This window comes from Myzus persicae, unplaced genomic scaffold (assembly GCF_001856785.1).
Source record: "Myzus persicae strain clone G006 unplaced genomic scaffold, MPER_G0061.0, whole genome shotgun sequence".
Lineage (NCBI taxonomy): Eukaryota > Metazoa > Arthropoda > Insecta > Hemiptera > Aphididae > Myzus > Myzus persicae.
Window position 1 is genome coordinate 60,572 of NW_019104036.1, and position 18,311 is coordinate 78,882.

At 27.9% G+C, this 18,311-nt stretch overlaps 1 protein-coding gene across 1 annotated transcript in view; it reads right to left on the minus strand.

Annotated features, from left to right (window-relative positions):
- Positions 1 to 16,551, minus strand: part of LOC111037875 (nesprin-1) — a 68,858-nt gene extending 52,307 nt beyond the window's left edge. Inside the window, exons 1-14 of the mRNA XM_022320719.1 lie at positions 14,542 to 16,551; positions 8,212 to 8,529; positions 2,737 to 2,798; positions 2,576 to 2,671; positions 2,424 to 2,507; positions 2,247 to 2,339; positions 2,137 to 2,172; positions 1,843 to 2,000; positions 1,551 to 1,746; positions 1,281 to 1,478; positions 1,045 to 1,191; positions 820 to 984; positions 598 to 759; positions 18 to 437 (exon numbers count right to left, since the gene is read on the minus strand). Of these exons, the coding sequence (XP_022176411.1) occupies positions 18 to 437; positions 598 to 759; positions 820 to 984; positions 1,045 to 1,191; positions 1,281 to 1,478; positions 1,551 to 1,746; positions 1,843 to 2,000; positions 2,137 to 2,172; positions 2,247 to 2,339; positions 2,424 to 2,507; positions 2,576 to 2,671; positions 2,737 to 2,798; positions 8,212 to 8,529; positions 14,542 to 14,695 (2,289 nt within the window). The 5' untranslated portion in view covers positions 14,696 to 16,551. The remainder of the gene's footprint in view (positions 1 to 17; positions 438 to 597; positions 760 to 819; positions 985 to 1,044; positions 1,192 to 1,280; positions 1,479 to 1,550; positions 1,747 to 1,842; positions 2,001 to 2,136; positions 2,173 to 2,246; positions 2,340 to 2,423; positions 2,508 to 2,575; positions 2,672 to 2,736; positions 2,799 to 8,211; positions 8,530 to 14,541) is intronic.
- Between the last annotated feature and the right edge of the window lie 1,760 nt (positions 16,552 to 18,311).

Genomic DNA, 18,311 nt, shown 5'->3' on the forward strand with positions numbered 1-18,311 from the left:
AAAGTTAACTTAAATACCTGGAAAAAATCAATCCGTTGCTCGTGAGGCAAGTTAATTTTTTTAACAGCATCCACTAACCACGCTTTCATATCTTCAGATAATGATTTCCATCGTCTCCAATATGATATTACTTCTTCAAGCATACTTTGGGCACATCTCAGCTCCATTGCAATACTTTTCCATTGTTCAGCAGTCTGTCTCATGAATTTTTCAATTGCAACTGTCTCTTTATACTCTATACGACATTCATGTTTATACTCTTGTACAACATTTTGCATATCTATAAACGCCTTATTAAATTCTTGAAATATATTATTTCCTATAACGAAATTGTTGTATTTCTCGAGAAGCTGCAAAACATCCTGATGACGTCCATATTTAACAGTCCATGCTTTTAGTTTATTTTCAGTCAAATTTAAAAATGCAATCAAACAACACTAAAAATAAATAAACTTTCCGTCATTTTCGTAGGGTACATGCTTTTAGTTACATTTCATTCAACCAAATGTATGCTTCAATGCTTGCAAGAATTTCAATTAAAATTTTTTTTATCGATGAAATGTTATTTTAGTTGGATTAAAAGAGTTATACAAATACCTTGTGTTCTAAAAATTTTAGATGGGTTCGCCGTTTATGTGAATCTACTTCAATGTTACTGAGACGTCTAGATAAATCATTTACTTCTTTGTTTTGGTTTTTAGTTTTCACCAACAGCTCATTGAATTTTTGCTGAACTTCAGGTAAATCAGCAAAAAATGTCTATAGTTACAATGATAATGTTTAAATTAAAATGTCTTGAAAATATAAATACATTTGTACCTTATGATCTTCCAGTTTTCTACTAATTATAACCGCAGTCTCCTCATTCATAATAGATGGGATATTGTTGTCGTTTATAAGCTGCTCAGCTTTTGTAATCCATTCCCCGATTACTTTAAATGGTTCTGGTAAATAAAGGTCTAACTGCCATTGCCAATGTTTCATCTGTAAGAATATGTTTGTATGATTATAAACATCATAATAAATAGATTGAATTTCTTTTACAAGATTCTCTAATAACGTCCAAAGTTTTTCTAGTTCTTTCCATGATTGTATTGAAATACTAATTGATGAACCAGAATTACAGATTTTCTTTAGTCTGTTATATAAATGACTCATAGAAATGATTTCATCTTGGGCAGTTGAAAATTCCTAGTAAAATTACATAAGTGGTATTATTTAGTTCTATAATAAAATGGTAAAAAAAAATATTTATATTTGTTATTTTTATAATTACTAACCAAAAAATCTTGAGATAAATTTTGTGACCAAGATAAGTATTGAGTTTTTTCAGTTAACCATGTTAAAAGAAGATTATAGTCTTTTTGAATTTTATCGATCGATTCGCCACTTTCACTTCGAACTTCAGGATACTTATGCACAAATTGCGCTACATAAGTCATAACCGATCTTTCGTCCGGCCGATCTACATCAACATCCTAAAAATATTTTTTATGCAAATAAAACTAGTAGAAGTTACTTTGAAATATTGTAATAAATTTAAAACATACTTCTGGATCCAATAAACGAGCGATTCCTAAATCTTGTTCAGCGACATTAAATGCAGTTTCTAATCTGGTACGGTTTGTTTCGTTTCTCAAAGTAGATATATCAATTAAATTTGTTTGTATAGTATCTATAATAGTGAGGAAAGCTATGCCATCCCTCCAACTTGGTCCAAAATCTTTTACTTTTATATTACTTTCCCTAAGTTAAACAAGGATATTACAATATAACTATCAAAGTACTATCTTAACAGAATAATACACCTATTATGCAATTACTAAACAAATAGGTACGTACTTCGGTATTACAGTTCCGACCCACTTTAACAATGTCTTTTTAGCACCATCAGCTTTCCGGTTAATTTCCATTGTGGGAGATCGAATGCTTTCCAAGCTACTCGTGCTTCCACTAAAAGAGTAGTTCAATGACGATAGTCCTTTTGTATTTTCTTCAATCTGTTAGACAACAATAAAGAAGTTTTAAGTAACAGACTAGAATACAATTTATAATTTATTTATTTATAATCTACAAACTGCAAAAAAATTTTCAATAAAAGCGTGTATAATGTTCAAAATGTTAGGCTATACTCACGTCATTATTTGTAACAGTAATTCCAGTTTTACGAAGCTTAGAATTTAATTTTACAATAGGTAGTTTAATAAAATAAAAAGTAAAAAATGTCTAAATTATAATTGTATTACCTGGAAATATAAAATTATAGTCCAAATGAGTCCTAAGACAATAGGAGGTCGCCCATCAACAATGTCAGCAGAATTAATATTTACTAATTTGATCTAAAAAAAATATATATATACATAAATTATTATGTTAGTAAATATTTGAAAATCTTAAATTACTTCATAAGGATCTTAACTTACCCGTTTACTTTGTAAAAATTGTATTGCAGAGTTTACGTTACTCAAAAAATGCGGCCTCCTCATGTTACGACCACGCTCAATAGCCTTTAACAATTTGTTTTTTCAAAATAACGATTTTATTTTAACTGTACATTTCAATAATTGATATTTACCAGTCTTTCTCCTGATAAAACTTCCAACAATGCAAGTAGCTTAGTACCATCTTTAAGATCTTCGATCAAATCATCAATTTTTAGTGGCGGTATCCTCTACAATACAACAATGATTAAACAAAATACGATCAAATATACAATACATAATATGTATACGTTACTTGGCTCAGATACGAGTTTATCCAGTTAACAAAGGTCTTCTTTTGCACTCTCTCCTGTTCGTCTATACAATACAAAACACAAGAAAACCATATTGATATTAGTTACATGCGCCTTAAGGCTGTTTTATTCGAAAAAATAAATAAATAATAACATAGTGAACTCATAAAGATTCCGTGTGCAATTGTAATTTGTAATATTGTTTCAAAAACATGAAATATATAGGACAGTAGATCACTTGTTTTTTATTTCAGGTTGTCACCGTGTCGGTATCTGAACTGACATAATAATAATGCAATAAGGGACAAATGTTTAATCGATACTATCATATTAAACGGCTTAGGAATATCGCACTACAATTTCATTTCTACAAGTCTTACGTAACGGCAAAAACCAAATAATCAGCAAGACTGTAGGTACTGATACAGCTATCATTGTTGTTGTCATAACACACAAACAGAAAGTCACATTAATATGCGAATAATAGTTTTTCAATTTAATAAAAATACATTTAATAAACTATGTAGGACAGTTTAAAAAAAAATTTAATGTAAAAAAGAATTTATTAATAAGTAATAATTATTAAAACATTTAGCCAAATTTATATTCAAATACAAAAATTAAAATTTTGGTTAGGTTATTACACGAACAATATTGATGAATACATTTTGATTCATTTAGTAGACTATTAGCCTAACCAACATTTTAATTGTTGTATTTGCATACAAATTTAGCTAATTTTTTTAGTAATTATAACTTCAAGTTATATTATTTTTCACATTAAATTGTTTTTTAATATAATAGGAAAAATAACAATGATTAATAATTTTTCATTGTACAAAAAATATGGAAATTATAATAGCAATGATTAAAAAACAGAAATAGTCACCATTACATTTTCCTAGAACATTGATAAGATTATGTAAAATAATATAATCTAATACCAATTCAATATTTAACCTAATTAAGTATATTTATATTTATTTTTATTAATGTATAATACTCTATTTATTAAATAGGTAGTAATTTTTAATAAGCATCACTGATTATTTTTTTTTAATTAGCAAAATTATTTTTAAAGTTTATTTGTGTATAAGTAAGTACCTTCTTATTTCGTTAATGATAAACAGAACACTTCAAATGTGTTTATTTCAACTTTATACCTAACAACATATTAAATCGGTTAAATTGGCATTGCACCCATTATATATTATATTCGAGTTTTGGTTACCCAGGTATTTAAGAAAAAAAATTATTTAGGTACATAGGTTTCGTGTTTTCGGATTCTGAAGTTCTTATACTAGTGTCACGGATTTATGTTAACTCGGGTACAAAAGTTGTAAAATAAGTTAAACGATTATAATTTGTAGAGCCTAAAAGAGTATATAAGCACTGAAAACTACTGAAATATGTATCGTGAATGCGATTAAAAGTAGATACTGAAATTTGTACCAAAATATGATGCCCTTACATTTTTTTTTATACTAAAGACCTATAAAGTACAAAAATCTTTAATACTTCAACTAGAGAGTTGGATATCGGCCTACATGTCAACTAAAAAAATTGGTATGTATTTCAAGTATATTAAAAATTAAAAATATTATCTGGTCAAAAATATACTGGTCTATTTAGCCATCATCGGGCTGTGGCACATAAATGTTATGTTTTGTTTGTCACCTATTTGATTATTTTCTATTAATTAATTATACCTTTACTAAATTCACCGTCATCGAAACTCGAAATGCCTTTTAAAAGTAATACACGATCTCATTATATAATATTTCACACATAGTACCTATTAACCTGCAATTATATAATATACAGTAAGCAACGAAAAATGTTAAACATATAAGTATAAATTAAAAACCTCAAAATGTGCAAAAATTCGCAAAGCAAAATTTAGGATTTGGATTTGGGTGTAAATCAAATTTGTAGCTAATCTATCAATTTGTTTTGTCCTTTAGTAATTACATTAAATGTATGAACTATCGGGCCCTAGTTAGGTATAAGTAAAAATTAGGTGATCTTGAATAAATCTTTAAAAACGTGCAATAGATAAAAAAGAGTAGTCAATTTGAATATTTTGATATTTCAACCAATTGTTTTAAACCTCCAAACCCACAAGTCACAACCCACGTACTTTATTTAGATTATAATCATTGTAGGTATACAAGTTTACTTTTAACGCATTTACAGGGTAAACATAATATATATATATATATATATATATACATTTTTTTTGTATGGCAGGGCTTTAAGCTTTTAATACATGTTTTAATTAGATAAACATTAATCGTTTAATGTTTGAAAACTTTTTTTCAACAATAAACCAATAAGAAACGAGTCACAGACATGCAATAGGTACATGTTCCATTCAACGACGGCAAGACGGTATAAAAATAATAATAAAAAACTGTACATTTACCATAAACAATTGTAAATTTTGCACAAGACGTTGCCATTGAAACTAAATTCATGACAATAACCGGTTTTATTTTTTAGGATTTCAGAATAAATACAATTTAATAAGGGGCGGCTTTCTTATACCATCAAGTAAAATTGTAAATGCAATCAACATTTCAAATATATAACGTTTTCGTTTAAGCAAAAAAATTGGTTGATATGACTTGTAAAAAATAAAAATGTAATAATTAAGTAGAACATGCAATAATTATATACTAAATCTTATTATAATATCATTGTAATTCTCTTGCAGTGATTACGGCGAGATTTCGTATATAGTTTAAGCTGACAACAATAAATTGACCAAAGTGTATCGATTTCACAGTAGGTAGTAGGTAAATTGCATACCCATAGGCCATAGGGCCATAGCCCATAGGAATAGGTATGTAACTGTTATCATAACCAAAACAGGTTTGAATGGCCGGTAAGGTATAATTACACGTTTAAGTCGATACGTAATGTATACATGTAAATTAACAGTCAACATAATATTATATAGGTTATAGTTAAAAAAAAATTGTTTTAATCATAACATCTCATAAAAATTAAATACCTAAATAAACGAGCATCAAAAATAAATCCGCAGTTCTGATAAAATAATAATTTGAGTTTATCTATGTCCATATGGTGTGTTCAACGATAATAGTAATACGAAATATTTCGAACGTATGACCTTAACCCATGATTAGGTTATTTTTACTACATAAAATACTTATTTACTTATTATACCATACCTAGTAAAAACTTACTATTTATAATACTATACATTTACCTATTTTTAATAAACATAATAATATTAAATTTTTTAAGTATGAGTAGGAAAAAAAATATTTTTTGATCTAAAGTCCCCGTTTTAAGTACCTATGGATCTAAATAAGATTATTTTTTTAAGCAACTGACTTTTAAAGATTTTCATTATCTTTAAAAACAACTGATTGAGAGTAAATTAAATTTTGCAAGAGATATTTATTGCAATTTTTTTAAAGGGGTACCTATTATTTTATCAATCTTCGTCTATGCAATTTCGTGTGATTTTTGAAATCAACTAATGCACTCTAAATCAGTCAATTTTAAGAACAAAAAAAACTCAATATAGTTAAGTCAGTTACTTAAAAAAAAAACCAAAAATTTGTATTGCTTTACATGTGAATAATTGGGACCATGTTATTTCTATAATTATCCGTCACATTTTTAATTTGTTTAATGCTAGAAGGACATAGAGTATAGATACCTACATAAATAATTGGATATGCTGAATAAGTTTTACAAGAAACCCATATTATAGTCTTAATAGTTTCATGTATTGAAAACACCAAAACAGCAATATTTTGACATCATGTGACATCATAGTTATTAAGTTAAGTTTTATTAGACAATCAAATAATTGAAGGTTTATGAAACTATCAGAGAAATATTATTTTTATGATCGGTAAACAACCAAATTTTAATTGGACCATCTTCATATTTTTAAAGCGTTTCTTCTAAATCAAGTATCTCTTTAAAATAAATTTAAAAAATAATAACTATTAAGGTACCTAAGTAATTGATATATATTTGTGTCGAAATCATTATAACATAAAATTAAATACGAAAATGGTAATAGTTTTTTACATTATTTTCCGTTAATTTTCAAGTTATTATATAATTTAATGATGGCAAATTAATAAAACTGTTTATGTATGATGTTACATTTTTCACATTAATATATTTAGTTTGAATATTAAATTCACAAGTGTATGTCAATTTAACTTTCTGTCGGTTTTATTTCATATTATGTTGGCTAAATAACTGAATAGCAAATGATTTCACAATAGCTTATGCCTTATTTCATCCGGGGAAAGCGGCTAATGGCTATAAATAAGATAATATATTAAACTGCACAAAATGTACTTTCTGAAAGTCCACTGAAATCGATTAAACTTTTTTGATGCTATTTTAATGTCAACCTCTATAAATAGATTGTTATACGCTTGAGTTTTTAATCAGGCAGTCATTATTTGGATTAAATTATGATGTTGTTTGTCAGATTATTCGATGGGGAGCGGACTGAAAATAGTTTAAATAACAAAATAACAAAATCCTGTAACAATATACTCTTACACATGAATAGAAGGTATAATGATAATAATGAAGGTATAACTATTAGCAGAATGAATAAACCACTAATGTTGAATGGTGTAATCATTATGATGACATTTAGTGAATTCAATCTCAGTGATGTCATTATAGAATAATAAATTAACAAATGCAATATGAATTTGTAAAAAATATATACATACACGTGTCTAAAAATTTTCAAAAACGTTCATACATTTTTAAAACTAAATTGAATTTTTAAGGATTACGCAGTGAGTAAATTTGTTTTTGTAAAATATCAAAATTCAAGTTTTAACCCTTGATCTTAGCTTTTATGCCAGAATGTAATATAACTTGTGTATATGGGTGAATTATAAAAATCATTATTCGATTTCAAAGGTAACATTAATAAATTAATTTAATCAACAGGTAATCCAAGTTATGTAATTTATATTTATGTTTCCAATATTATTGAACTGATTGACGATAGTGTCATAAATGTTTACATCGTAGGACTAAATTGTTTTGATTAATCGGACATAAAATTCAGGCAAGAATCAATAATATTATAATATGTAGGTGGGTACATACGAGTAATCTCAACTACTCTCAAGTCACATACTCAAATTGAAGTCTTTTTTGTTTAAAAACCCATGTATCTATGTACTGTATGTTGTGGTATCCCTCCACAATGTCGTAAATAAATTGATAAATATAACAAATCTTAACTTACGTCATTGTATAACCACCAATAGGCTGTATAATTTATCTTATATTATATATATTTTTGTAGTGTGCACTGTGCAATATATATTGTTTTAATATTCTGTAATAATTGTTTATATGCATAGATTGTAGATAGTTTAAATATAAAATGCGTTAATAAAATATTTTTCATAACTTTTTGTAACATTTAATATTCTCCAGGGCATTCTTACTTTTTATTTCTTCAATATGCAAGTCAAATTGTGACCGAGTACCGACGAACGATTTTCTCCAAGTATTCGGAGACGAGAGACTATCTCTGGACGAAGACCTGCTCATTGAACCTTCTCGGTCAAATGATAACGAATGTTTGACAACGGGACTTGCTTCCGGGCTACTAATAGGTTTTACACTTTTGTGCACTGTTACCATGTTCACGATGACCATTTTGCCCTTTTTCCGACCATCTTTTGTGTATACATCTCGTTCTTCGAGCACTTGTTCAAACGTTTCATCACCCGACCCTTCACGCAATTCCTCGCCACCGACAGCTATACTTGGTAAAAGTTTACATTAATTTTATTTTATTTCTCTTTTAATATTACGACTGTGATCGTTGGTTCATGGTTGGTGTCATAATATGTATGATGTATAATTGGCAAACATCAAAGTATTTTTGTAAAATAAATAAAATGTTTTGCAAATAATGAAAAAATAAAAACTATACTATTAGGTACCAATGTTTTTAACAGTACAATTATTTTTATTCCTAAATTCTAATTAATCTCCTGAACATGTAAACATGCTGATTTTTGACATATTTATAATATATTATACTATATTATGCATTTTATGGTTCGTTGCAAAAAATAAACAAATTAAAATTATTTTCCAGGATATTTTTATAAAATCTTGTCTATGATATCATAGTTAATAATTTTTAAAGATACATAGCTGTATCTATTTTGTCTATATGAAACGCCTTATAACACGACACACAATATTTATTTCAGCAATGTTTACTTAAATTTTAAGTACTTACCTACATCATAAACTTAAACAATAATTTAATCTGATGATTGAAAATGTATACCTATTATATGATTAATTATATGATAAAAACACAATCGTATATTATTTTTCATATTAAATCGATTATTAGGCATTATATTTGGCATCCAAGTTTGACAGAGAATATTTTAAAACTAGTAATTTTGTAAGAAAAATAATGTATTTATATATTTTGGAAACAAAGTATGATAATGATTTATCATTTCTTAACAAAATGCAGTAGAGTTTGTTGGCAAAGATCTTTTAAAATTACATTTTTATTTCATTGCATGCAATTATTCAAAATAAATATTATTTCCTATTATAAAGTTAAAATTGTTTTATAAGAAATTCAATTGAATATTTAAATAATCACACGCTCAAGTGGCAATAATAACTTCAATGGATTTAATATCTTAACTATAGAAACACTATGCACACTACTACAGTGTCATCTATGTTGCCATGTTGGTATAAAGTCCCTATTAGAATGAAAAAAAATTTGAACACAAGTACAAAACACCATGTTTATACATGTTTTGTGATGGCCTGTGCTTATGGTACAATTCTTTTGATTCTAAAGAATTGTATACATTTTACAGTCCGATAGTCTAACATTACGATACATAGGTAATAATTGGAATAATTAAACATTTAACCAGCAGGTATACGGATATAAGGACTAGATGTCGTGTACTTTTTGCCATTTGGTGTCCAGTTCTAGGTACCAACCATGTAGGTGTTAAGAATCGAAAAGAAAAACTCAAGAACTGAGCAATTATTGTTGCCTGCATACACCAATTTGAAATAAAAAAAAAACAGAGTGCAATCATAATCATTGTAATTAATCATATTATAGGTACATCCATGTCAGTGTTGTCATCTAGACATTGACTTTGTGTTTCCACAAAAACCTCGTACACCACTTCTAGGAATTCTGCAAGTTTACAACAACTTTTATTAATCATAACTGCAGTTGTTAGATTGTATTAAGCATTGTGCTTTTTAGCGTAGAGTATATAATATAGTCTCGGGTCTGTGGTACCTAACAACTGATAAGTGAAAAACATGTACAATATTGGTACTTTGTATTCGAACGATGTAGATATATATTTTATAATTGTTTCAAACATTTAAGAAGGGTAAGATTTTTTTTAATATTTTGTAATATTTATTGTAATAGTGTAAAAAAAATAGGTTAAGTACACAATACGCATTGTGGCGTTGAATATTGATCACTTAGTATAATGTTGCTAATGAAATTTATCAAAGTAAGTAGGTACAAAAGAATTTTTGATTATAATAAGCGAAAGTGTAAGGCTCACAAAATTAAACAATCAAATAATATTCAAAACAATACGTGCTTTTGTACTCAATATATTCAGTTGATTCTCCTATAGATTAATATACGCGTGTAATTACTGATTTAGAGTAGTTTCAGAATTTTAATGTGTACCATATGTACTTAATACGTATGATGTGCCTAATGGCTAATACCTATACACATTAATCTTTACTCTCTAGAGTGGCGTCAAACAAAAATAATATATTGAATTTTAGATTCTGAGCGGAGTAATGAATGTAAACATAATCTTACAATGAGTGTGTGTATGTGTGTGTTTACAGCAGAAAAATGCTTAGATTTTCAACTACATCACAAGTAAAAAATGCCTAGTACTTTTCTAAATAATTCAGAAAAACTTCAATTTTTACATAAAACCAGTTTTCTGAAAAAATCGTTTTTCTTATTTTTCTGTAATTCACTAATTAATTACCGTAAGTAGGTACTTGAAATTGTCTTCAAATGTTTATATTAGCATTTTCTACAAATGGGATAACGTTTAATTGTGTTGACTCTTTTGGAGCTATTTTATAAACTTTGACATTTTGGAATTTTTTTTTGATTTTTTGTTCTATTCATAAAAATGAGAAAAATTTCATTTGAGTAAAAGGTTAATACAAGGTTTCTCATAAGCTGTTAACATACCTATTTAAAATATTAAAAGACATTATAAATTCAAATTTGAACGAAATTATATGTTTAAACAAATAGTAATAATTTTCGTTATTTTGTTGTACCTACCTAATACAAACATATTTTTCGTTGATATTTGAAACCATTACGTATATTATTATATTTCATATAAGTACACATTGTCATAATGACATTGTCAAAACATTAAGTTTTATTTCATGATATTGCCTATTTCTACCACGAACGCCCCATACTTATTAAATAAATTCTGTTTTACAGTAAGCCGGTATTGACTCAAAAGTTAAAAACAATAATATAGGTATAATATAGTTGATATAATATAGTTGATATAATATACTATTACCTACAACTTTTAGGTATCTAATAATTAAATTTGAATAAAAAAATAAATGCATTGTTTTCGGTAAAAATCAATTCAAATACTGAACTACTTTTCAATCCACTGTATTCGCAATATATATCATGAAATAATGTACTTAGTAACCCAGCGTTTTCCAAAGTGTGTTCCTCGGAACCTTAGGGTTCCGTGGGAAAATGTCAAGGGTTTCGCCAGGATGTATGAGATTATTGAGAAAGTTATGTTTATTTAATGTTTGTTATTTAAAAAAATTTTGTTTGAAAAAATTTTTTTTAAACCAAGTTTAATAATGAAGAGTCATTAACAGTATCATTAAAACATTATTTAGACTTGAGAGTTTAGAGAGTTAATTTTCCTTTTTTTATTTCGAAAAATTGAAGTTAAGTTGGATTAAACATTAGGGTTCCGCGAAACACAAACAATTTTTAAAGGGTGCCGTGGTCGTAAAAGTTTGGGAACCGCTGTAGTAACCGGTTTCGCTCAAGAATCAATTTCCGTGTGCAATGATTTATCATTGATTTCATAATTAACACATATGCAAGGTACATTACAGTGACTTATCTAATAGGACGAGATACTTATACTTATTCGACATATACTCTACTGAAGAGAACCAATTCCTCCTTTTTTATCCGACAAGTATAAATAGTATTATATCAAATTGTAAACATAACCAAATTATAAATATTTAAAATAATATTTTTTTATCGTGAATACTTTAATTGGTTTTTTTATAAATTTTGTTTTATCATCAAAATTAAAGGTCAATTTAGTTATACAACTAAATTTATGAGAAGTAATATCAAGATAAGTTCATATAGGTTAACTAATTGGTAATCCTACATTTTCCTGATGAAAATTATTTAATATTTGATGGATTTAACACAAAAACAATGATAATTTGTTGATGTGTGACAATGTGACAATGATAATACATGGAAATTTCAAATTTGAAATTGCGAAAAAGATCACTCAATGCAAATTTAAAAATACCTGATAATTTCAAATACCTTCTACACAGACAAAAAAGTAAATACCTATAACCGGTTAATAAGCCGTTAGATAGGTATAATTATATGGTTTATGCATCAGTATAATAATAGGGTTTCTTCTCTTTTGCAAAACGGCTCGTACTATATTATCCTAATCAATGTTTAGCGATCGATATAATTTATTATTAAACATAACGGTACTTAATATAGTTTCAATATGCGAATTTGTAGGTAATGATACTAGTAATTATTTAAAAAATGTTTAAACCATATTTTAGAATTATACACAAATTTCTTTTATAATTCAAAATACCCAACTGGAAACCATTTATAACTAAGTTATAAATATAGGTATATTTTACAAGTAGACTAATAAAAAAATGAATTTATTAAGATAAAAAAATTTAAATTTTAATATAATATCAGGACCTCGTAAAACACATTTCCGACAATGTGAAAGTTTTGTTATATTATTTTTGGTGTTCCTAGATATGAAAATGATTGCCTGACATAGATTAAAAGGATGTTTCATGTTAACGACAGTTGTTGTATAGACTAAAATTATATTAAAACTATTTATCGCAGAACTTAATCTATGGTGATCGTATATCATAGGTATGTCTGTTTTTCAGATTTGTATGAAGGTACTAATAATAAAATATTTAGTATAATTTATTTTATAATGTTCATTATTATTTATTGTACTTCAAAACTAATTACTTTTTTAAAATCAAACATCAATCCATTTAAAATAGCGATTGATGATTTTAAGTAACGATTTTTAAACAAATTAAATTTGTGTTCTTTTTGGGATTAATTTAATAATAGCACGTGTTGCTTATAAAATCTGACGTACCTATACTTAATATGTATCAACCCATTTAATATTTAATATTCATCAGTAGCTGTTTTTAAAATACATAATTAAGCATAATTATACTCTATCATAATATAATGATGGATAATTAATTAAATGGTATTGTTACTACGTACCTTGTAACTTTGCACCATATTATATTATAGGCATTAAATTATTACAACAAATACATTATCTATTAGTAATTAAATCTTTTTAAAAATATTATTCAACTAATTACTGTTTATGAAATAATAATACAAGTATTTTGCCGGTACCATATTTATATTATTAATTCTTCTAATATTATTCGATAATCGATATAGGTACCTACTACAGTACTACCTACCAATAACCTACGCACGAGTGCCTACCATTTAACACAATCTAAAATTTTAAACACATTGGCTTACTACCTACCATAACCTAAGTCTATACTATTGTAATATCTATATTTATCAAAATCATAATAACTTATTATTATTACTATTATTGTAATTATTATTGTTATTATTATTACTATTATTATTATTATTATTACTATTATTATTATTATTATTATTATTATTATTATTATTATTATTATTATTATTATTGTAATTTTAATATTATTATCTTTATTATGCAACGAAAATGGTTTGATTATGTCATAGTGTCACATATTGCAATCAGTAGGACTAGTTGTTTTACAGTTAATTTTACCCAATAAAAGTTGTTATTTCTCATCCCAAAATCATTTAAAATTGTGCAAGAAATTAAATCACGTCTACTGTATAAACAATACTAAAATAATCGGTGAAAATTTCGAGTCTCTATAACTTTCTAAATTACAACAGCTGAATAACCAATCGACGACCGTGATAAATGACGGATACCTACATCCTATACAGGTACAATAAATTAATTGTGGTTTTTCGAGTTTTTTTTTATCATTTTCTGGAATACATGGATGATATTCTTAATAAGTTTTATGAACGATTTATGTACATTTCCCCATATAATACAAGTATAAGAGTTGCCTGAAAGTTCTTTCAAAACACACACACACACACACACATCAATAAAAAAAAGTTTTAATTAATACCTATATATACCTATTAGGTACCGTTAATATTAGATTTTGGTACACCCAACAGAATCAAAAATAATAAGTTGGTGTGATGACACTACGTAACATATGATAAGTAGGTATATCTTATATTAATCTTACAATAAATTATGTACCAATAAAACGTTTGATCACAGTCGTTCTGCATAGGAGACAGGAGTAGGTAGGTATATTAAATTAATTAAAATTATTCCGAAATTTACCAGCATCTTGCAGAGTATCTTTAGAATCGGTGCTCTTTTCAAAAAAATCTACTTTATCCTTGAAAGATTTTTTCGTGGGCACTTTATCTTGTGACGATGGCTCATCTTTTTTCGTCGTTTTTAACGAAAAAAAAGGCCTCTTGGGCCTGTCCATGTTAAAGGCTCTTCCCCTTCGTCGACCTCAGCGCATATCACTTCTATATATATATAGAACTGCACTCCCAATAAGGTTTTCAAACCGATCTCCACAGCATATATAATGTATGGTAAAAATGAATAGTTTCAAATCATAAATGAATTGTATAACATGCGTTTATGCAGATATCATAGACAAACTAACGACGCGTCGTTACACACTGACCGCGGACCGTGATACAACAGCAGGCACTAGGCACGCAACGACTGCCGACTGATCGCCGGATAGCCGGACTGCCAGGGAACCGGTTCAAAGTGTAGGTAAACGCCGGCTCTACACAATATGTTTTGCACAGTGTTGCCCCATTAATCGAATTCATCGAAATAATAATATGTAACAGTCGAAAATACGAAATGTCTAACACAGCAGCATATTATTTACTGCTCGACGCGTACTCAACGTTTGTTATGATCGCGGAATCGGAAAAATCATAATATTATTATTATCGTCGCTCCCTTTTATATTATTATTTTTACATCGCACTATTCCCACCGTTAGCGCCCAGCAGCCAGTGTACAATGGTAATAATACGATGTGATGACACTATGATTATTATAACATTATGATTTGTTTTAATAGACGGAATTGTGTGAAAAATCGTAGCACTAAACATACGAATACTTTAAAAAATATTTCCCATCATATTACCTATATTGTATTATAATATTGATTTAATAGTGTGTGTTAGAAAAACAAAGTCAATGACATTTAAGTAGGTACCCACTTTAGTATAATATTTTGTTTTGACTACAAACGAAACACCGATGAGGATTTAGTTTTTGTAGGAACATTTAATTAATATATCACGTTTATTTCCAGTTTTCAGAGTGTTTTTTTTTCAGAAATTCTTGAAAACTATATTGTTTTGACTTATAGAAAATAGAAATTTTCGTAAGAATGAGAAGTGGTTATTAAAAACAATTGCGAAATTTTATTACTTAATAATAATATAATTCTATGCGATTGTCAAATATGCAAATTTCAGATTATCAAAATACAGACTTTGATATACAATATTTTGTATTTTCTTAAACGTTATATTCAAAGTAAAAATGATAGTATAATTTCCACATTTGTTTGAAATGTGACAAATTGTAGTGAGGGCGATGACGTTAATTAGAGCATGACCGTATACCGATTAGCTCGAAACCGTCGGCGATTTTACTTTGCCGAAAATTAACCGAATCCATTACGTTTTTAAATAGGAAACCTAGAGTGATTACTTCAACCGAGGAGGTATGACCGTGTCCTACTCATAAAAAATAATTTATATGTTTTTCGACAGCTGCGTAAGGGTTGACGACGAGAAAATTTGAAGTTATCAAATGCGTCATAATATTATTACGATAGTAGTTAAATGCCATCACCTTAAACGATTAGTAATAAAAAAGTCGAAAACGTTGGGTCACAAGACGTCACAACGGCCTATACGTAGGTACGCGTAATTTAGTAATAATATTATGATACAGACGTGTTCGCGTTATCAATCACAAGGCCGTCTACACTCTAGTCTCTACTCACGGGCCTCCGGAGTCCGGACGTACAATTTTTGTTGTCGAGTCGAAACTATTGTAAACACTACGTCACGTCGTATGTAACATATAAACCCGTCTGCACTATACTGTATCAAAAAAAAATGTTAAACATTTCAAACGTTTTTTGTATTATCCACCACCGTCTAGCACAGTACTCGGTCCGTGTTATTATATTTTCGATCGAGACATTTCGACTAGCACACGTTTGGTTTATGATCTCGTGAGTTGCGTGTTTTTGCACGGATATTATACCGTTGTTGTTCGTGTACACACTGCCGGGCTGGAGACCGGCGTAACGTCAATAAAAGTTTCACTTTCGCCGGAGCGCAGGACCGCCGCCGCCGCCGTCGTCGAACCACGTGTTCGCGGTGCATAATGACCCCAAAAACGCTAGGACTACTACAGACATTGCTCGTAAAATACACGACGCGTGTGTACCATTATAATGTTACTATGTTATTGATCTGGTAAACATTCGACTCCGTTATCACTACGACTACTAAACGTGTCTGGGTAATTAAAACAATATTCTCAATTTGTGTGTCAGTGTGTTTTTCTGTTTGTTTATTTATTCAAAAAGTATTTATATTGTAGCCAAATATAATACACTACGAGTAATTTAATACGCGATCAGAGAGTCCGTATTAGGTATATTATACCAATTATGATACGCGCACGTATTACGTACGAATACAGGGTTGACGTCTCGACCTAATTTTATTATAGGAACACGAGTACACGACGTCATTTTGTTTAAATTTTGCTATGTATAATATAATACAGGTATTATGTAATAACTTTTTGCGGATAAAAAAAATTATAGTGTGCGTTTTGACGGATTTGATGAGAGTAATTATTTTTGTTTTGTGTTGCTATTCAACCTGTCGGTAGTGTTCGTTTATGATATGATGCGTAAGCGTGTTCGAGTAATCCATATAATAATAATGGTAGTATAGGCAAAACTTTTAATTTTAATAGAAAGAAAATGTACCTTCGATTATTTAAAGGGCGATTCCCTAGAATGATTCCCCTGATATTTTTATTTAATAATACATTTATTCAAATTCTGATGTTTGTAAATTTTAGGATACAAGAACTTAATCAATACCTATTCTCAAATTCTTGCTCAAATTTATAAATTTGTTCGTAGGTTTCACAGTGTATCCTAGCTGTGATGATCCAAACTTATAGTCTAGAACTAAATTCATTATTTCAGTAAAAATTGGAGTAAAAAATGTACTTGGCAAATCACCCTTCATATGTGTATAACTGTACACCTAGGTATTAAACAGTTGAACTATATTATTAAAATGATTATGATATTATTACTAAAGTATTAATTTTTTTGACCTCGTACTCTTCGTGTGGTCGTGTTAAACCTTTAAACGATAATAAATAATTTGTTAACAGCTATGGTGCATACAAAAATACCACGAGACAATCAGATTTTCATAATATTTGAATTGAATATTTTTTAAATAATTAATAGTTCATCAATAACAACAACAAATAACTGAGAATAGTTCGCGACATATATCTATAATAGGTAGGATTCAAAGCACGACGCGCGACGTGGAGAAAATAATAGCATCTTATCTTCATCTTGATTTTAGATATCATATTATGTGATGGGTACGGATTTAATAAATTATTATTATTATTTATTGAAAATGTACGACTAATATACCTAGTTTAATAAATGCATAATTATGTTTACAGATACAGTCATACAGAGATACATTATAATATATACCTAGTAAATAGTTATATACTAATATTACTAAATATACACCTACTTAAGTTTTTTAAATATAGTACCTAACTGTACCACTTATGCAATTAAGCAATTTTCTTGCAAAAAAAGTTAAATTGTAAATTGTCATAATAAATAATTATATTATATGACTATATGACTACAATATATTTTATGGTAAAACAATACTTAATATAAAGTTATTCATAATATAGAATGTTTATTCAAAATTTTGGAGTTGATACTACATAGAAAACCATAATATTATAAGTTCTAAGGAATGAAT